The sequence below is a fragment of the Thunnus maccoyii genome, chromosome 3 (genome assembly GCF_910596095.1).
Source record: "Thunnus maccoyii chromosome 3, fThuMac1.1, whole genome shotgun sequence".
Lineage (NCBI taxonomy): Eukaryota > Metazoa > Chordata > Actinopteri > Scombriformes > Scombridae > Thunnus > Thunnus maccoyii.
The window spans coordinates 23376564-23398087 of record NC_056535.1 but is presented as its reverse complement, the minus strand read 5'-3'; the positions used below and the strand labels follow the sequence as shown (position 1 = coordinate 23398087).

The following is a 21524-nucleotide window of genomic DNA, read 5'->3' as shown; positions in this document are numbered from 1 at the left end:
GTGGGATACAGAGCTTGGAATCAGTGCACTGTGACAGCTTCCCAGTGGAGATATAACAGCTATGTGACACATTTTTGTTCATATACTGCCACCTAGTGGTCATTAAAAGTAAAGGCAACACATATATAATACATCTATTGATCCATAAACAGACTCTCTGTATAGAATCAATACTTGATTAACTAGAGTTTAAAAAAAATGTCCCCATGCAATCCCCATTTTAGTTTCCAAACGTTTAATTTCACTCTTCTCAAATAAGTCAAATCTGCTTTGGATAAAAGTTTAATTCACAAAAATACATTGACCAATATAATGAAAATGTACTAAAATGTACTTTAATAATCCATAAAAGCTGGAACATCATTGACAGAAAAACACAAGAAGCATTATTAGAGTTGGTTTAGTATAATATATTTCAGCTTCAAGAGACATAGAAATCAATCCTTGTTTTTCCCCATATTTCTTCTATAAAAGACCCATTTTTTCTGAAGCATTATTATGCAAAAAATGGCATTAGAATATATTATGGGAGCTATGAAATCCCAGTGACTGAGTATAAAATTAAGTCACGTCAGAGAGAGATATCTGCAGAAGAGAAGTCCATGAACAACAGGGCGAACAAAGAAAAAATAATAATAATTATAATAAAAATAATACATATTATAGACCTTGATCTATCATCACTGACATGACAGGCATGGAGAATAGGTGTATGGCTATAAAAAATCTCACTTTTCCACTTGATTTCACTTGAAAACATCTACACTTAATAACTGATGCATTTTTTTCATGCTCATTTTTGAAGAATATTTATAATCATACAACTAAAAGAGGTCAACTTCCATGTCTTTCAAATACGATATTGATATTGAAAAGATGAAAAATACTGAATCCAAGTTTTATCTTTGTTTTCCTTCTTAACGCTGTTATTTTCTTTTTGTTAAACTGTCAAAAAAAAAAAAAAATTGAAAATAAGGGGCTGCCCTATGGCCATGTAGGCGGCTCATGGACACTTTTTTTTTTATACTATCAGAGGCATTGCTGCGCTTTAATCATCATTATCATCATCATCATCATCATCATCATCGTCAGTTTGTGGTGTTGTTTGTTGGTGCAGAAATGGAGACTGTCCGTTCAGGGTTCATACTGAAACTGAGACACAGAGGAAGGTTCTCGGAGGCGAGAGACCAGAGTCTTCTCTCTCGCTCTCTCTCTCTCTCACTGTCTGTCTTTCTCTCTCTTTTTTCTCTCTCTCTCTCTCTCTCCCTCTCTCTCTCTTTCTTTCTCTCTCTCTCTCGCTCTCTCTCGTGTAGATCATCCTCGTCTTTGATAGGAGCAGTTCAGTCAGCTGATTCACCGTTTATGGCTGATGGAGGGAAGGGGGGGTCGGGGCTGTTGGAATGCTGGCACTTCCAATCAGGGCAACAGTTCTTCATTACAGCATTTCTGGAAAACAGCACAGCGGTTAAGTCCTCATTTCACAAGTCACCAATATTTATGTCCAGATCCTGACCAGAACAACCCACCCCCAAAGAAAAACACCATTTACAAGCTCGTCAGCACCCTCTACTGGCTGTTCAATGACATTACATCTGTTTACACAAACCTATCAGTAGGAGGAAAACGTAGGAGGAGAAAAATCAGAGCCTCAAAAAAAAAAACACACATTTATTCTCATTTTGAATGCTGGCTCTCCATTATTAATCAAGCTGATATCATCTCCAAGTCTGAGAGCAGAAAATGAAGCCAGCAGAAGAATAAAAGAGAAGCCAATGTTTAGAGCGTTAAGTTTAAGAAAGCTCTGAGCTCACTAAGTTTTGTTCTGCTCAAAACCTTCTAAGTTCATAGGCTGTGACACATCTTTCAAAAAGGGTGTCAAGTGTTTTGAGTTCCATCACAGGGTGTCAGAGAACACACCAGTTGGCCGCAGGGTACACACGATGGTGAAAGATGTCTGATGGCTCCATTGTGGTCTACCGCTCCACTTCTGGGCTGCCATATCTTTAAGAGATGTGATTTCCTGCTTCGAGGCTCATTTGGTGCTAAGAACGTCTACTGTGTCACCTCCATTTCCCAGGCTGACACCCTTTGGTGCTTGCTAGTTAAAAAAGGTTTGAGCAGTTGGGAACGCATGACATCTGTACCCGCCTTCACCTCCGGTTTTAAGCAACAGTGAAGCCTGTTGGAGGCTAAATAGAAGAAAAAAAAAGTATATACATAGCACTAACTGTAACTAAACTGGTCCCTTGAGGTGCATTCATAGGACATGCTACCTCATTGGGTGGTGAATGCATTGATCTGTATCAGCAGCGGTTCTTCATATGAATAGATGTGAATACTCCTAGAGGGCTACACACACGCTCACAGCTAGAGTGCAGTCAGGTAACTTCTATATTTTGACATTTAAAAAGAGGAACCAAAGCTTGGTTAACTTTGATAACAAAGTCAAGTGCTATGGAAATACGACTACAAAGTGGGCACACCTGGCTTGGGGAGGTGGTGGGGGTGAAAGTAGGTCACCTGATGCTTTTCCTGCCCAACAGATTCTGTAAACATGATTCTTCTGATTTCAGAACACTATGAAGACACACCACCCCTTTTAAAACACCTTATGTATGGTCCACATATTCTAAGTTTTTAAAAAGTGACCACATGCTGTACCATTAAAAAAACAAACAAACAAAAAAAAAAACACTACAGAACTGCAATATCATAATTGGATATTTGGCACCTGAAGAATCAAAATACTATAAGATCATGAGCTCCCTCCTAACTCCTGTCCCCAGCAAATACAGTGACTAAAATAAAGAGACTGATCATGGGTCATGAGGTCAGCATGCTTGAAAATGGCCATGTTGCACAAAGTGAAATGTCCCATTAACTCTCTCTCTGTCTGGTCCGAGGCTGGCACTGTAACCCCTCTCTCTCTCTCTCTCTCTCTCTCTCTATCTATCTGTTGCACTGTACTAGCTGGTGTGTTGGGAGTACTGGAACAGTAGGGGCTGTAATCCCATTAGTGTTGGTTCATTGGGCTGGCCAGTGTGTGAACGGGGAGGGGCAGACAACGCCCTGGGGCCTGCTGACAGAGGCCCAACTCTCACACACTCTGGACGGCTAAACTGACCAACACAGATGGATTCCGACAAGGAACGCAGTGGGTGGTTTAGCGACCCTGATGTCTGGGCTGGGCACAATGGTACTGTCTGTTTCACTAATCCGCTGTTATCGGTAATATCAGAGTTTTATTTCCCCCCGCCCCACAAGTAAAAAGTAACTGAAGAAGGTCGATATAAAATCTCTGCGGTTGGCTGTGCTTTGCTGATTTGGCAACAGTGAGATTTTGTTCTGACGCCGCTGCACAAAATGTGTTAACGGTGACTGTAAGGCCCTCTGAAGGACTGCACGCTCACAAAAACACTTGGCAAATTCCCACACTGTTGGTTTCATCTGTATGGTGAACATATGCAAATTTTCACATTCCACTGCACTTTCAGTGGCATTTAAATAAATGTTCTTGCTTTTTTATTTTTGCACATTATTAGTAGTTACTTTCATTTTGCAGTTTTACTTCCCATTCTAGTCATTCTTCAATGCTAGTACACTGCACAAAGATCACACATAATGTTCTATTCATCTCATTTTGTAAAAATCTAACCTGCTTGCTAGACGGACGCTGACACCTGATTTTGAGTGATTAATACAGTGATAATACCAGATAAATAATTTGTCTAACTAAGCACTGAGCCAGAAGACTCAGCAGAAACAGTTCATGTTTGGACACAATCGGCCACCTATGTGGAAATATTACATTTAATAAAGATGGTCACAATGACAGTGTGATAACTAACTGATACTAAGAAGGAAGTGTATTGACATTTGAAAGGAGGTAAGCTACTTCCTAACACATTAAAGAGTCAGGGACACATCAGCATTGTTGACACCCATCAGTGAATAAATCTGATTGACAGGAGCTGTGGCACTGTAGTGATTACACAAATGTTAACTTTTCAAGTAACGGAGCGGACTACCCATCTTCACAGCTTGAACACTTGGTGTAAACACACACTATCTTAGTGTACTCAACTCTTTTCAATCAACATGTCCATTTTCTTTATGACAAAAAACACCAAAAGATAAAAAGGAAAACACAAATACTTGGAATATAAAAAAAGAAGAGGACAAAGAGCTCATCTCATCATCTGAATGAAATGATATCTTGTATCTAACTCCTCCAGTTTAACGACAAAGCCTCCCCACTCATCCTGCCACCCTGCTGCCCCGTTAGTCTCACTGCTCGAATGAAGTGACGGTCAAACAGAACCCTGCCAAAAATGTGGGCCACAGAGTAGTACACTGTATCATCAACAAAGAGGCCTGCTAACACAAAGAAGTGTTGAGCTTCACTACCTTGAATGTTTGGAAAGACTGAGGCCCAACTCGGTATTCTCCACGTGAGGCTGGATGCACATCATAAGATCTCACAAGATTTCTTCAGCTGACTGAGCCTAAACTCATCTTCTGGCAGAAACTTTCCACATCAGGATGGAAACATTCTTTACTGTGACTCCGTGAGTCGGTCGGGTCAGATGGGTTAAATCTTAACGAGAGCACACAGTGAACATGAACTCTGACCTAGAGAGGGGTTTAGGTCAATGTGACCAGCAGCTAAAATAAGGAGTACACAATAACACCATTTATACTGTGAGAGAATGGAGATTTTGCTTCACTGCTTATACTGAGACAGCAATGCCTTTAATATTTCTGGCCTTTATAGCTAATATTGCAAATCAATAAGCAGAACTACTTTATTGGACTTTTGGCATTTCAGGAACCTCGCATCAATGTGAGGATATGCCTTGAATTGTCTGGTATTTAAGTTACTAAATTGGCAAAAACAGATATATAAAACAACATAAAATCTGTTTGTACTTTTATTTTGAATAGTTTCTCAATTGAATTTTTCAGAATTTTTCATTATATAATAGGATAGAGTTGAAGTAGACTCTCCAACTCCTACTAAAATAATGGACATAAATTAAATCTCAAGTTCTTCTTCAAGTATCAGAAATCTTGTCTGTTGAGAAGGATTGACGAGAAAAAGCAGCCTGGTTTACTGTATGTGACTATTTCAGACTTCCTCAAAACCAGCATCCGGCCAAAGAGTAAAAAAAACAAGTTGTGAAAAAAAAAGAAGAACCGATACTGACTTTCCTGGGAAAAAGAACCTAACGACAGATTAGGATTTCCTGAGACATGCCCAGCTGTTGCAGTCTGCTGAGATCCATATTTAAATCGAACCATCATACCATGACTCATTCATTCAACAGCAATGACGATAAAACAAACAAACAAACAAAAAATTGCTAGTGAAAGCACTTCACACTCTTGAAGGCTGACTCAGGGATGTTAGCCTGTCCAAACCCATTTACTGGATCTGTATCTCAGCAGCATCAAAAGAGATGTTTCTCCTTGTCACCAGATGCTAATGGCAGTGGTTTAAAGAAAGTAACAAGAACCTCCTCCTTGTTGATAATTTGTACACCTAGATTACAAATTATAAACAAGAACAAGATGTCTAACTGATCTATCATCACGTGGAATAGTTAATTAATAAACTTTTAACCCAGGCTGCAGGAAGAATTACACTGAATCAGTCAGTTTCAGTCACTGGAACAACTACAAACAAACAAAAAAAACATTTTTAAATGTCCTGCGTCCAGTTTGATGAATATAGACCAGGTCAGGTGTTAATATGAGGTGAACGCTAGCCAACAAAGTTAGCTTTCTTTCCATTATAGCAACAGAACCTGTATTTTTTAAGTAATTTCCACTTTCCCCACTACCATCTGTTATACCCCCTAATGCCTGGAGGGGGGGCTCTCACTCTGAATTGCACCTTCCAAGATTTCCCCAATTTCTCTCATGTGCTCAGGTTCTTCAGGAATTTTTTCCTCATCTTCTTAGTGAGCTCAAACCCCTGTCGACACTTTGTAATATCAGGCTGTACAAATGAACTTGACTTCAACTGCAGGCAAACAAACTCATAACAGACTGTGATGGATGATGAACTACGACTGATGTGAGCAGCATCATCTTAGAAAACATACAGTAGGAAGATCAAAACTGTTACGCAACACTAATTAACCTGACAGCCTGCCTGTGCATCAAAACCTCATGAATACACATGAGACAGTATGACAACTGTTATGCGTTACGAAATTTAAGATACACACACACACCTGGCTCAGAGCTGCTGCAGGGGCTGGGGGGGGGTGGGGGTCTTTAAAGCAGGACACAGGTGGATTTCTTTTTCGCCTTCTTCTTTTCCACTGGCGTTTTCCTATTTATCTGTCTGACCAGGTCATAGAAGATCTAAGAGAGACAGAACGGACAAAACAGTAAAATCATCTCTCCTCTTTTATACAAAGGCAGACTAACACACTGCAGCACTTTCAAGCTTCATCTATAAATGCATTCATGTCACCGTTTACACACAGTAGGTTGACCAACAGTGTAGCACTGAATAGACGGTATAACCCAACCTACGATCGGTTGTCTACAATACGGGAAGGGTCACCAGTGGTTTGTTTCTGTGCGTACTCACATCAAGGACGTTGATCTTCGACTTAGCAGAGGACTCTAAAAAGGCACAGTGGTTCCACTGTCTGGCCAGGTTCTGGCCCTGCTCCTTCCCCACCACACGCTCATCCTCCAAGTCGCACTTGTTCCCCACCAGGATCATCGGCACCTGAGGAAAGACAAGAGAACAGTAAGTGTATATGTATATACTGTACGTGCAACCAAAATGGATCCCTCTCTGTTTAAAATATTGGATCTATTTTTATAATGTTGTGTCAAAATGAATACATCTGTGAACACAAAATTATTATCAGCGCTTGAAGAGGAAAACCAGATTTGGAGGCATGAAAAATGCTGATCAAAGACGGATGTGTCTGATATTTATTTTTAGTGCGAAGTCCATATGTTCATAAGTAAGCCCATAAAAATAAATAGAGAAAAGAGAGCGGTGGTAGAGAGGGAGGGGGAAGGTAGAGAGGAAATTAAGAGTTAGACAATAGAGAGGATAATAGAGAAAGGTATGAAGATAGAAAATGGAAATCAAGAGTTGAGAACAATACAAGTAGGATAGTTTGAATTATGGCAGGGGAGCATTTGAAATGTTTTTAATACTGCTGTCAATGAGTGTCAAAATCCTTTAGATGCAAATTTAAAGAAGCACAAAAAACACTTTTTTTTCTTTCAACAATAAGCCAAATTTCTCAAATGCATCAGCAAGTTCATTTCCAGTCACTTGTTTTAATGAGCATGTAAATCTAACTTATTTTTCGCTTTGCTGTGATGGGAAATGTGGCGCATCAATAAAGAGAAGAAGCAACTCAGACTGATAGGAAATAGAAACAGACTTGTTTAAAAAAAACTTCAGACTTGAATTAAGTGACTTTGCAATACCATCTGTGCAAAGTTATCAATATACATCCTATGCACACACACAGGATATATACTGATAACTCAATCAATCTATTCCTCTGGGAAGGCAAAAATAATTTAGGCAACACAAAGGTGACAAAAAAAGATTTTAAAATTGTATATAAAATAGCAACAAAGGCATGTTCTTTTTGTTTTGTTTCTTTAGAGAGGAAATCCCTTCCCACCATGACCAAGAATAAAACCACTGAGATGAAGTACAGCTGGTTTTGGAAACTCCAAAATACCCAGCACTTCTTCTTTTTTGTTAGAACAACCAAGGTCGAAAAAACAAAAACTACTTCAAGGAAGAGCGAAATATTCTGGGCAAAACTTCAGCCTTAACTGTCACAGTGGGCAGAGCGGGGGCAGTCAGGGTGTCGGGATGCGTCTCATCCTGCCTGCTGTTTCCTGACCAGCTATCTAGGGAGCATGCTGGCCCGGAGGAAGTCATGGCAGCCCCGCCCAGCCGGGATAACATCGCTTTCCTTCCTGAATGTTTTCGAACATTTCGGTTGGATTCCATGCTCTGGCTGAATTACATGATAGTGTAAGACTGTTTGTTTGTGTGTGTGTGTGTGTGTGTGTGTGTGTGTGTGTGTGTGTGTGTGTGTGTGTGCATTCATTTGTGTGTGTGTGTGTGTGTGTGTGTGTGTGTGCACAGGCATGCAGTGTATCAGATCACATTTAAACTTAACCTAACTACACAACCCGCTGTAAAACTGCATGACAATCTGAATTTAAAAAAAAAGAAATAAAACTTCAAGACATGAGCGACAGCTGTAGGAGGAGTTCAGCATGTTTCCAGAAGTTCACAGGATATTTGTGTTTGTGGTACAGCTTAGCAAGCAAGAGACCTAATCAACTAATGGAAAAAATTTGCAAGCAGCACAACAGGCGCCAATACTATATCAGCTGGGGGAATCTATTTGTGGTGGGCCTGCAACAAATAAATCTATGCATGGGAAATCCTGCTGTCGCTCCCTTCTTCTGGTCCAGAAAAGTCCCCCAGATGTGTTTTGTGAATCTGGAAAAACTGGATATTTGTAAGTAATATGGAAGCATCCTGACATGTGCTAGCTTGTTTGTACTTCAGACTTTCTCTGACCCACAAATCTACTGTTCAACGGCTGCTTTTTGACAGCGGTAAGACCACGTTCCTCCAGAGAAGCTATATGTTGAATATTCCAGGGCCCTTTTTTTCCCTTTTTCTCTCTCTCTCAGCTGTGGGGCAGACGACAGGAAACTGGGATGTTTGTATTAACCCCATGGAGGTTGCTGCTTGATGTTTGATATCCAAACAAGCCCTCGGACTGGACTGCTGAACGACATTTCTCCCAGGGGTCCTGGGAGAACCAATGGTATGCCCTCCTAACACAAACTCTGAGCCAAGCTGGGATGAAAAGGATGGAGAGAAGGATGGAAGGATGGAGGTATGCAGGGAAGAAAAAATGTTCAGTGTCAGCAGCACACAAGGCAGCATTAGCCTACTTGAAGAATCCACACAGCCCACAGAGAATCTGTTCAGACACTGTTAACATGCTACAGACAGGTCCTATCCCGCCCACAATGGCATGCTAGAGATTGGATTGCGGGTAACACAGAACAGGAGAGTATAGAGTTGCTTAAATGAATGGAGCCACTAGTTCCAAGTGGAGTGGTGAGTCACAAGCATGTCAGTCAGGCATTAGTACCATCCTAGTCACACAAGCAGAGACGGAGATGGCCCGGAAAAGTCATAAGACCTCTCTTACATAAGAACTGTGGAGGGAAGTTGGGGAAGTGAGCTTTTAATACACTGGTGACTGCTCACTTACTTTATTCTTCACTCCTAACGACTGTTTTAAGGAGATGGAATTTGGTCCCGCTGTGTTCAACGTACAGTCATTAAAAGCCCTTTTAATTGAGCTTGGCAATATTAAGTGTGTCTGTACATTTTGCCAGCTTTGCAGTAAATGGTGCGTGGCAGAGCTGAGAATGAAAACAGCTGCAGCAGCGACTAGAATGTCTGCTTTAGTTCAACAATGGTTTAAAAGCTTTATCCAAATAAGAAATCTGTCCTTGTGGTTGAAAAAAAAGAAAACATGTTAAGCATTTCCTTTGGTCGTGCATTCCTGCAAGCGGCAAAGATAAACAGATGTCACAACCATTATAGGTAAAGCCTTAAATCACCACTGGACTGATAGCTGACAGAGTGGCCATAATAGCCAGATAAGCACGATTGTTAAGATTGGGGATACATTCAGAGGGAATACAGTTCCAGGAGAAGGACGCCAACTGTTTCCTTGCATGTTGAGGAGCCACTGATCCTGCAATCCATCTGTTAGCCTGAGGCTAACCTCAGTTCCCTAACCACGGAGGCTCTAATGAAGTACCGCAGCCTCATGATCCAGTGTGTTTTTGATGAGCTGAGGCTTTCCTTGCACATCATCCCTGACAGTCCAATCACTCACACAGAGTGCCAAACCGCAGTAAGACCACAAGGCAGGCCATAGAGAAGAAGTGGAACACAGGAACAGGCGCTGAAAAGGCCAGTCAAAACAAAAAGCAGAGGAGTATACTGTCACAGATATAGAGGAGGGGGAGATAGAAACATGGACCGGAGTGGTATAAAACTTCTGCACCAGACTGGAGAGGGGCTTCATAGATGGTTGACGGGGAACAGGGAGCAAGAGAGAGAGAAGGAAAGAGTGGAAGAGAGGGTTATGGTAACATTCATTCCCTCCAGAGATCACCAAAAAAGGGCATCCTAGATCCTGCTGACGCACTATCTGCCCCACCAGAAAGGGGATGAAGGGCTTACTCACTCCAACAGCCTCACAATCTACCAGAGATACAGAAAACTGGAAATGTGCTGCTGACAAACAGCAAACTAGGAAAATAATGAGATGACACATCCTCTTTTTTATTAGAACTTACAGCTCCAAGCCGCGGGTGGGCTTGAGGGGAGAACTATCAAACAGTATATGTACAAAAAGCAAAACTTAGGCTTGATTATCCCCTAGTGAGACAAAGACATTCTCTACTTTTTACTGGAACCAACCCCTTGGATGAGATGCGAAACATCTTCAAGTAACTACAACCAAGTCCAGCTGCCCTCAATTCAACCCTCCTTGGATAACCATGACCTGGATCACTGAGAATCTTCACAGACAACAGTAAGAGCGTTACCTAAGTGAGGACTAGTGCTCTGTGTCCATGTTTAAACACAGATGAGGTAAACCGCCGGGACATGCACGGCACCGATATTTGGTGATGCTGGACTACGCACAGTACAAAAGATTCACTAAGTGCTCTCTCATTGTTGTCACACTTCAGACAACACAGAAATGACACCCTGACACCACCTGCATTATGTCGAGGTAATACAAATCTGTAATTAAGTGGCATAAGATGCAGTGATTACAGTGTTGAATGGTATCCATAGCAACAGCGCGATCAGGTTCCCGAACAATGTAGGCGGATGAGAACACGGAAGCGGGGTGATTTTAAATTCTGTACTCTTTTGTATTGTCTCTGTTGACTACAAACCCTTTCAACCGTGATAAAAATAAAAGTTCAATATTAAATTTGTGAAAATCTGGAGGACCTGATGTAAACATACTTGTAAGCCTACGTGCACATATACTCACATCCTCTGTGTCCTTTACTCGTAGAATCTGTTCTCTCAGGTCCTGGAGGTCGTTGAAGGTGGACTGTGCTGTGATGGAGTATACCAGGGCAAAGCCTTGGCCGTTCTTCATGTACAAGTCCCTCATTGCTGTGAACTGCTCCTACACAGCGAGAAAATAAAGAGGAAGGAGAGGCCATGAGTTCTGTCATTTTATATACTGTTAAACATTTATTGCTCAAGTCTATTGCACGTAGCAAGAAATTACATTGTCTAGCCTGCTTTGAGATTCAGTTCATATAGTGGATGTAGTGACAGATATAGTGAAGTGGAACTGCAGGATCTGTGTCAGCAGGTTTTCCCACAGCGCACTCACAGTATTGTGCAGCGTGGGTTGAATATCAGCACCCACTTTTTTCACTAAAAACAAGCATGTATGTTGCTCATTCACCACCAACCTACATACATACCTACATACATACATTGAAGTACAAGAACCTTACCCACATTCTTCTAGCATACTCATACATAAACATGACTAAGAGTCTAAAGCCACATTAGCACTTCTGTGAGGGTGTACTTAGCATTTAGCACAGAGCACCACTGTGTCTCACATATCTTAGTTTAGTGTTTTAGCATGCTTATAGCACTTAACACTACAGCTGAGGATGATGGGAATATCATTGGTTTTTTGTCATAAACCAAAGTATTGGACGAATCAAAAGGGACTTAAAGTCGGCGCCAATTTTCCATGCGACAGTTAAGACATTTCACTAAATACCACAAATGTAAACTTCATGGTGGCACTAGAGGGAAAAAAAAAAAAATCAGGGGATTACCAAAGCTGTAAGGACTCGTCATCTGGGAACCATGGACATCTGTACAAAATTTCATCTTAATCCATCCAATAGTTTTTGAGCTATTCCAGTCTGAACCAAAGTGGTAGACCGACTGACACCGCCATCCCTAGAGCCACGCCACTAGCATGGCTGAAAAATAACATCATACCGTGCAAAAATTGGTATGGCATGCATCAATTATGTGTGTCAGATCATGACACACATGGCATCTCAGCTGATAAAATATTTTAATGCAATTCCAGCTAATCGAATCACCGACAACTTTTCTGTTTCATGTTATTTCTCTGAACCAGCCCTGAGATTTCTGTCATTCCTCAAAATAAACTGGAAGATACAGTTTCTCCCATCACCTACAATTTCAGTGTTCAATACGGTGACTCAGGAATCCTTATACACAGCGATTCTGGGTATCGACAGATTTCAGTGGCAGAGAGTTCACTTACTGTGCCTGCTGTGTCGAGAATTTCAAGCATACATTGCTGCCCGTCTACCTCCACTTGCTGTAAAAGAAAGACGAATGGTTTATATAACTGGCACAAATAACGTAAAGCATAATTTCAGGTCAATGGTCACACATTCTGTATTTGAAAGCTTGCATGCAACCAAGACCAAGAGGGAAAACGAACAGAGGGAAAAAAGTTTAAGCAGGAGATGATAATAAATGTAAAGACACAGAAGGGAAAAAAAAGAAAAACAGGACAGAGAGAGAGAGAGAGAGAGTGAGAGAGAGAAAGAGACAGAGAGAAACAGAAGGATGATGGGAGTTACACGAGAGAAAACAAGAGCACAATATCATGACGTGAACCTGCAGAGCAGCTGCTAGCAATCAGCTCATTCCAGGCCAGCAAACTCTCCACTGCCTCTCCCTCTTCCCCCTCCCATGGGACACTCACCTTTCTGTATGAGTCTTCTATTGTAGGGTCATATTTTTCCACAAAGATTCCCTGTACAAACTGAACTGTCTGTAAGAGAAGACACAGAGCAAGCAGACATCAGATCAGTGTGACCTCCTGGCTACAAGAACAAAACATAAAGAGTGTTAAGTATGGCCGAAGTGCCATGTCTCCTAACTGTGCTTCGACTATCCATCTACGGTTACCACAACAGATCAACAGGACATTGAAGAAGAGGGAAATTTTATAATGTTTCCAGTCGGACCAGCCGGGATGCAGACAAAGTGACATAGATGTCATGTATACATGCAATTAAAAAGTCTAAGTTTGGACTGTGGTCATGGTAGGTTTACGTTAGGGGTACACCGAGTTCGTCTGATAACATCTTAAAGTCTAAACATGTCAGCGTGCCAATTGGAGGGATTAACCTGACTTTAACACCTGGTTGAAGTTAGCTAAACAGGGCATACAACATTTCAAAGACATTTGTGGTCTTCTGATAAACTTGCTGTGACAACAAAACACATAATTGTTCAAGATTTTGTTCTTCATCAAACCCCATTAAAATGTGAAAATATTTCATCTGCATGCTAATTTTGCTGTATTTTTACTGTAAACAGATTCATTATTTCTACATATACAACCAATGGCAAGTGTAGAAAGACTGACTTGTGTGGAAAGACTGGGATTTACAGACAAAACAACATAGCAGCACACATAGCTAATTTTTGACTGAACTGTATGACTCTGGCTTAGATTACAGTAAAGCTGAACACTTGTGAGGAAACACAAGCGTGCCACCTAAAAATAGTCAAAGCAGAAAGCAAAAATATTTTAAGGGGGGGAAAAAAAAAATGAGGGAAAGGACAGTTTCACATGTGTTCTTTTGGCTTCCTATGACAAAAATCATCCTTCATGATTTGCCTTAGGCACAGTTTTCTCCAAAAAAAAAAAACAAAAAAAAACTTGGCAGCAAAAAAATGTATTTTGGCTGCCTGACTGACAGTTATCTAAAGCTGCTTTCACACATGCACTGCAACCCTGAACTTATCTAGACATCACCCGGAGGAGCTGTATGTGAGAACGAAAGTGTCCCAATCAGTTAGACCGGACATTAAAACGGACTTTACCCTGCCAGCTTCCTGGTACAAAGTCCGTCTAAATATATGTAGTATTGATATCAATGCAAAAACAGTCATCATTACGGATGTAGCCTCTTCTGCCATATTCAATGTGCTGTAAACAAAACACTGCAGTTTCCGTGTATTTTTTGCATCATGTCCTGCCTCCTGCACGCTCTACTTAGGCACCAACCCTCACCTAAACCAAACGGAGTATTTCCAGTAGGTGAGGATGCGTGTGACTCTCCTGTTGAAGCAGGTCTGGAAATGATCTGGACCTGCTTCTCTGGACATTGTCCGGAGTTAATATGAGAAAACAGCTTAAGAGAGTCCTACAGAGTCTTTAGGAAACACAATGCTGCTGAGGTGTCAGAGATGAGGGGGGGTGGGGTAGGGGCAGGAAGCGGGTCAGGAGGGAATACTCACCAGAGCGGACTTGCCCACACCTCCAGAACCTAACACCACTAGCTTGTATTCACGCATGGCGGGATCGCTTCACCAGACAGCCAAACAGTCTGCACTGGACAAACGGGGAGAGAAGCAAAATGGAACAGACAAATTAAGAAAGTTGCGAAAAAAGAGAGAGAAACACAAAAATTTAAATAAAAAAAAACAAAAAAACACAATCCGCTCAAAAGTAACTTTCTTCTCAAGTAAAACAAAAGAATTTTTCCCAGTCTCGTCTCTGAGTTTTTCCACTCCAGAAAGGAAGGATTCTAGTCATTCCTGGAGGTTATGGACAAGAGGCAGCACAACAATGGAGGGAACACCCATAAGTGGAGCTGCTTCAGGGTGGAGGAGGTGAAGAGTATGTGACCCCTTTCTAACAGAAACCAGCTGTGGTGTGTATGAGTGTAGAGGGAACTGAAGGGGAGATGATACATGGATCTGGCAGATACTCCTCTTATGACACAATCATCTGGCTTTCACACACCAAAACACACCCTGCTGTCAGATGTTTTAGTCGCTCACTCATTTTTTGGTGTTGGAAAACAGCAACACAGTGTCAGTCTTTCTGACAAATGACAGAAAACAGCTGAGGGAAGTGGAGACTGCAATAGGGAGGAAACTGTGAAATCACTGGAATATCCCTTTAAGGGATGTGGAGGCTTCGAATCATTGGCACACATTGTGGCTTAAAGTCTGTTGGGTTAGCCAACTGGGTCACTACAAGTTGGGCTACATAGACGGAGAGACTGCTACACTGAGGTTTAGTTGTAGCTGGGTAAAGTGGGGGGGATTTCTGATTCTTTGTCGACTTTCTGACTTCATAGCGTATCAAGTTATATTTGTGTAGAAAATGATGTCTAACGGTCTGCGGAAGATTGATTTAAGCTACAAAATGTCCACCATGCATCTCCAAAATGTCTTTTCATGAGAAAGAAAAAAAACCACCAGTTTTCAGCTCAGTGACAATTCATTTTCCTGATTTTTAAATAGTTTATTTAGCTTAAAAAAGAAAAATCATTCCATTTATATTAAAAAAAAAAATCTAAATCATCAAAAATACATGTTTTTCACTGACAGAAAGTGTTGAATATGTGTTAAAATTATTTATCCCCATTAATATAATTCACTTTGGTATTCTACTGAACTGAAGTGATCACTTTCACCGTTTTCCTGCATTGTAAACAAAGATCAGCTGATCAAAGAGTGTAATACTAAAATCACAATACAGACTCGAGTATGATGACTATTAGGAGTGTAACGGTTCGTGTATTCGGTACAGGATCTTCGGTTCAGTACGTGACTTTCCTTGGTTCGGCATGCTCCCTGACCCAAACAATTACTGTCAAAATAGTTTAATAATCCACTTACTCCGACACATGGAACAATAATTCTAGCGCTTGAGTTCCACCTGGATCTTTTTTTGGCAGTGCACCACTTAGCTGTAGCCGTTATGGGAGCTCCGGTATCTGGGAAGTACCATCCTTATGCCCAACTGTACCACAATTTCCCAAATATTGATAAAAGCTTGACTTCTATTAGTACACATCAGCTACTTTATGTTTTTTAAAAAAAAACCTGAGTCCCCAACTTGAGACTAAAACTTTTGGGTCATTGGTTGAAAAGTGCAGCTTGTTGGCGTGACGACTGTGTTGCAAATCAGAAAATCAGGTCCCAATGAAGACAGTATAGCCTCGCTTGATAATCAAAACCCTTTTGGAAAACCATCAAAAGCTAAATCACCAGCCATTCTGGGAAGCAGATGATCCCCCTCCTACACTGTTCTTTTTACAGCACACTCCATTGAAATACTCAGCGGGGTGGATGAAGGACTAAGGACCTCCAACTTCAATCACAAGCAGTGACCATGTGGGATATGAGGCCCTGACTGTGAATAATTCATATTCACTAATCCTCTACACACAAAGAGAAGTTCTCCTTGCACGATTAGGGAGGAGTCGTTTGAAGGAAAAGAGAAAGAACAGGGCTGCCCGAGCGCCATGCAAACACTCTCTGCTGCGACTCTCATGTAAACATTCAAGTACACAGAGTCAAGTGCATGCACAGTGTCACATATACGGTGTCGTACAGACAATGTCACACTTAGATTTAGGCTAGGGCCTCACTTGTCAGATATCTGCACATCACGTTTCTTGTATGAACTCTGGTCTGACCCCTGCTAAGACAGATGATGTCAGGAACCCACTCTGTGACAGTGGCTGCTAGATTATTATGTGATTGCTTCAGAGGTCGTTATAGAGGACGTGTGCTCCTCCAAAAAAAAGTGCACAGTCAAACAGCATTTGTTCCCTCCCTTCCTTAAAAAAAAAAAAAAAATATCATCAGAGCATGAGCAAAACATCCATTAGGACCAGGTCTAATCAGTGTGTTAGGACTTGTAGCTTGTGTATGTCTTGGATATGTTGTCATCTATCAAAAAAAAAAAAAAAATGTAAAAGTTTCAAGTACATCAGGTTAAACTGACATTCACCTACGTTTTATCACACATCAACCCACCACCCACACCCACGTTCTCACCACAGTTCTGATACATAAGGTCTTCTTATGTCAGTGAAAGTTTCAGAAATAAATCGTTCTATTAATAGAAAATGAGGAGACAATGGTGCGAAAAGAAAAAAACAAACAAACAAACATCGTATTATGCTGCATATCAGCCAATCCTTGACATTAACGTTTTTAATAACTGTGCTGCCAATTGTGTTTCTATCATTTAAATTTGACTGAGATTTCTTTTTAAAATATTTGTTTTAAATCATTTAGATAATCTTTTTAATACAAAACTGAAATGACGAGCACTCTTTGTAGGATTTAATGTGTCTACCCTATTTTGATCCTGGTTATGAGTCATTAGTTTAATATTAGTGATTTAAGTACAAAGTTCAGTAGCCAACTTCCTCACAATAAGAGAACTAAGAGAGATTATTCTTCCGCTAATGTAACAGCAACATAACTACTGATCATGAACTCATTTTAAATTATCAACACTCATTTGTGAAATCAGTGTGTCTTTAACAGACTAGCGCTATAACAACTTCTACAACAACACAATATGACCCACCTTTGTAGCAACATTAGCAGATTTTTTCCTACTAACCTTTTATGTCACTATGTCACCCTCTGTGTTTTTATTCAGCTGAATGTCATAATACTACATGAGGATTGGAAAGTCATGTAAAAAATGTGCCTGCAAATAAAGACAAATCAAGTTTTTAAGTTAAAACACATTACTGAGCATTAAACCACTTTAAGGTGCAAGATCGTAAGTACGTTTTAATGCGCTCAAGTAGGAGTGAAGGACAAAATTTCTCAGCTAGACGTGCACAAATACCACCTTCTCCAACACAAATGACCTTACTGATCTAGGCCCCAACCAATTAGCTAAATGTTGAACTAGTCAACAACACCTGTCTCCTTTCATATCGATTTCACGCTCATAACTACAGCTTTTCCTACAAAAGGAAAACAGAACGTGATACACGGCTGAATAGGATGCTCTTGCTCTGACATCTTGTCTGCATACAAACTTTCATACCGGGAAAACTACACACAGTGCTGTTCTCTCTCAACCGCCTGCCTACACACACAGATGCTCACTTACGACAGACGCACACAAACACACACACACACACACACACACACACACACAAGGCCATTTAAGGACATCTCCCTTTAAAACCAAACCTCTCCCTTTTTCCATCGCCCTCGACTACAAACTGTCATTCCCAACAAAACAAACACACCACTGCTCTGCTCTCGTAGTAACCCCAGCAAATAAGGAGTGAGGGAAAGCCACATGCCACAGAAAACATGTTCCACCATGACATCACTGCATCACTCACCGTCTATGGCCAAAGGTATGTATCCATCTAAGGCTGGAAATTGGACGAGGTAGCACTGCAAGCAAGCCTGCAGCGAATGTGAGGTTGGATGAACTATGCCTCAAACTAAACAAAATTGAAATTAGAGAGCAGGCGATTCTGCAGCTTAACTACAACATTCACCATTTCCTGGTCTGGCGAGGCTAATCCAACAGCGATGAAGCTGTCACAGCTTCTGACTCAGCATGGTGGCATGATTGACATCCCGCCTATGTCTCTTCCAGCCAGTGCGAGTGATAAAAAAAAAGGCACACATCTGTTTGTTAAGCACCACGATATCGACTCTCCTGCCAGCTTCATATTTGGTTGCTTGTTGACCCACATGACGAATACAGAAGGTACACTGATAAGAAAAAACAATATCAACTTGAGGTTCAGAGACAGGGAAAAAAACACAGGGTGAGAAAATAGTTGCTTGAGTGGAATGTTTTTGCAAATGTTGATGCGCTGTTGGTTACTCATTACCTCCACAAAAACCACACGTCACATGTTCACACCAAGCTTAGCGAAAAACCCACTAACTTAAGGGAAATAACCCAAAAGCTACTGACAGCAGCAAACCTGTCACAAAAAGGGCTTGAGAAAAGAAGACAGTTGTATTTTACAGCTTATTTCCAACAAATATCCCAATAATAACAATAACAATAATAATAATAATAATGTGTTGACATTTTCCTGGAAAGAACTATGTAATTTTTAAGTTTTGAGACTGTTTACTTATTTCAGTTAGTTGTGTTGAGTTGACTTTAAAAGTAGCTGCTGATTTCCAGAGACATGTACTGAAAAAGAAGCTGCTCAATTTAAACCAAAGTAAAAACGTATTAATTATCAATTAGTAGAAGCTTCTGTCTTCGTACAGAAAATGCTGAATCATATGCATCCTGCCTTTGCAAGTTTGGCTGACCGTCTGCACGCTGAGTAAAAACGCTCTAGGCTACATAATCTTTCCAATTAATTGGAATTAATGAATTGCATGTGTATCAATTAAACACTGTCTCTGCTGTACCTAAAATCAGTGCCACATAACACAGTTCTTTCCAAGAAACTTCTTAGGAAATTACTGTAATTTACAGACTTGTAAAATAACGCGCCACCGACAGATCTTTTTGACGGAGGCAACTACTATAATGATATTTTCTCAAGAGCTGGTGTTTACGTGTGGTAGATATTACTGCACTAACATCATCCTGGAAATCAAGACTTCTGAGTAATGAGGATGTTTCTGACATCAAACTTCAAAGAGACTTTGAGCACTACGACACCGCTCCATCTCTCTGAAGACAGTTGCCTGACTTGATGCATGATCAGCTCTATCAAAATGCTACCTAAGAAGAAAAAAAATGACTTAAAAAGCACCAAATGCTTCCAGTATCGAGTTGCATACTTCTTACATCTCTTTTCAGGTCCACTGCAACCCAGAATGCCCCCACTGAGTCAGAGCAAAACTGCAACCAGGCACACAAAACTTTTGCTGTGACAAAGATCTGTAACTGACAAACACCATCAGCCTAACGCATCTGTGTTGCTGGGCCTTGACCTGTAACCACATCCTCTTTCCAGGCTTCATGCTGATCAGATGGAAAAGGAGTAGCTACCTACTAAAATAGCCTCTTCCAGTCTCTGTTCCTGTTCAAGGCACCAGACAGCAGGCTTACTTAGAGGGGATGGAGGGGGTGGTGGTGGTGGTGGCGGTGGGGGTGGGGGTGGGAGATGGGGGTTTATAGCCTTGTATCTCATCATCAAACCTAGGTTGGTAAAAGATTCAGGGCACAGGATGAGGCAGATTTCAGTCAACACAGGGTTCAGTCAAAACAGGCGCCTTTAAGAGGCAGTAAGCCACCCCCCTTTACAGGAATTTCTGGTGTACTTAGTAAATGTGATCATCTATTACTAATAAAGTTGACCTGCTGTGTTTTTGTAGTTATGAGGATGGAGTAGTTACACACCTCTCCCGTTTCACATCACCCAAATAACCTGCAACAGGCTGCCATGAAAGCTTTGGGAGCCCGACAGGGAGGAAAGTCGTTAGAGCTCTTTGGTTATCTCACTGTGAATCTACCTAATTTGCTTACGGCAGTAGCATATGCTTATCACTCCAGGTCATGCTAAATCCCTGCAATCTGTGGCTGTGACTGCTTCACCACAGTGGAGTCACACTCCGCCGATATGTGATTATTACAACGTTAGCCTCCATAACATTCATCAAATTATATTCAAATCATAAACCCTCTTCCAGACAAAGCCTTAAAAACATAATCTATAATCCGGGTGGGGTATTGAAACGAGCATCTGCCTATAAACAACCTAGTTTCATAGCAGCAACTACACTAAGTCCCGTTATAAAGCTTGTTAGCAAAATGCCGCTAACTAGCTCGCTTTAAGTGGCAGCGACGGGCCGCCGTCACTTCACAACCGTTAGCTTCAGCTCGTTAGCACGCAAAGCTAGCTAGCCGACACATTCCTCTCCTCGGCAGATAATTAAAAAAACCACAGCTAGGTTGTCAGAAACAACGCTGCATTTTATAGCTCAAGCGTCCACCGGACCTGGCAGGCTTTAAATCAACCCGCATTGTGTTGTATTTGCTCAGGGAGGGAGGGAAAAAAAGACACAACCGTTTTGCTAGCGTTACCTGCCCTTCCGCCTGGCCTTGACTAAAATGGGGAGTGCTCACTCCCGTTTTCTAGCTACTTGCGGACAATCCTTCTCATTTATCCCCGACACATGTAGCCACACGCCCGTGCACTCTTCTATATCTTGCTCGATATCACCCCGCAAAGTGTCGACCGCTCCGTTTCTCCCACACAAATGACTTATTCGACCGCGTTTAGCAGCTAGTAAAGTTTTGGTATTTCCACTCACCGTTTCTCGCTCGCTGTCTCTCGCCGCTCCGCAAGTGTCAGTTTGCCTCCGGCCTCTGTGCGCAGCAGACGTCACTCCTATTCCTCATTTTTCTTAAAAGGGCATCGGCCACTCGTCCCGCATCATTTGCATGATAACGGATCGCACAGTAATGATGAGAAATTCATAGTTCATAGAAATGCATCCACACCCTTATTATTACTAATGCGTTGCAAAACAGCAACATATTTATAAAAAAAAAAAAAAAAAAAAAAATAGCAGCATTTATATTTTAAATATTACACTGTCTGGCAAGGATGAGTTACTTTCTGTCTGGCAGTGATATCTGACTGGGAGTGAGTGCAGATAT

The 21524-nt window shown here is 41.2% G+C and overlaps 1 protein-coding gene across 4 annotated transcripts; it reads right to left on the bottom strand.

The window, feature by feature from the left end:
* Positions 1-313: 313 nt before the first annotated feature.
* On the bottom strand, positions 314-21282 carry LOC121893854 (ras-related protein Rap-1b-like). 4 transcript variants are annotated; one of them, XM_042405971.1, is made up of 8 exons: positions 21176-21282; positions 14396-14484; positions 12849-12917; positions 12399-12455; positions 11118-11258; positions 6605-6748; positions 6240-6372; positions 314-1446 (listed from the first exon to the last, which is right to left on the bottom strand). In XM_042405971.1, the coding sequence occupies exons 2-7, from the start codon at positions 14450-14452 to the stop codon at positions 6283-6285; spliced, it is 558 nt and encodes a 185-aa protein (XP_042261905.1). In that variant the 5' UTR covers positions 14453-14484; positions 21176-21282; the 3' UTR covers positions 314-1446; positions 6240-6282. The 4 variants fall into 4 exon arrangements, with proteins under 4 accessions (XP_042261905.1, XP_042261906.1, XP_042261907.1 ...); XM_042405972.1 differs by having other exon boundaries at positions 14396-14489; positions 21176-21266; XM_042405973.1 differs by lacking the exon at positions 21176-21282 and adding an exon at positions 20946-21118 and having other exon boundaries at positions 14396-14489.
* Between the last annotated feature and the right edge of the window lie 242 nt (positions 21283-21524).

Excerpts from the sequence above, each read along its gene's own strand:
- LOC121893854 (XM_042405971.1), bottom strand. The coding sequence starts at position 14,452 with ATGCGTGAATACAAGCTAGTGGTGTTAGGTTCTGGAGGTGTGGGCAAG. Across the intron at positions 12,456-12,848 it reads TAGAAGACTCATACAGAAAG|CAAGTGGAGGTAGACGGGCA; the intron begins GTGAGTGTCCCA and ends TTTCTTTTACAG. Across the intron at positions 6,749-11,117 it reads GAGTAAAGGACACAGAGGAT|GTGCCGATGATCCTGGTGGG; the intron begins GTGAGTATATGT and ends GTCTTTCCTCAG.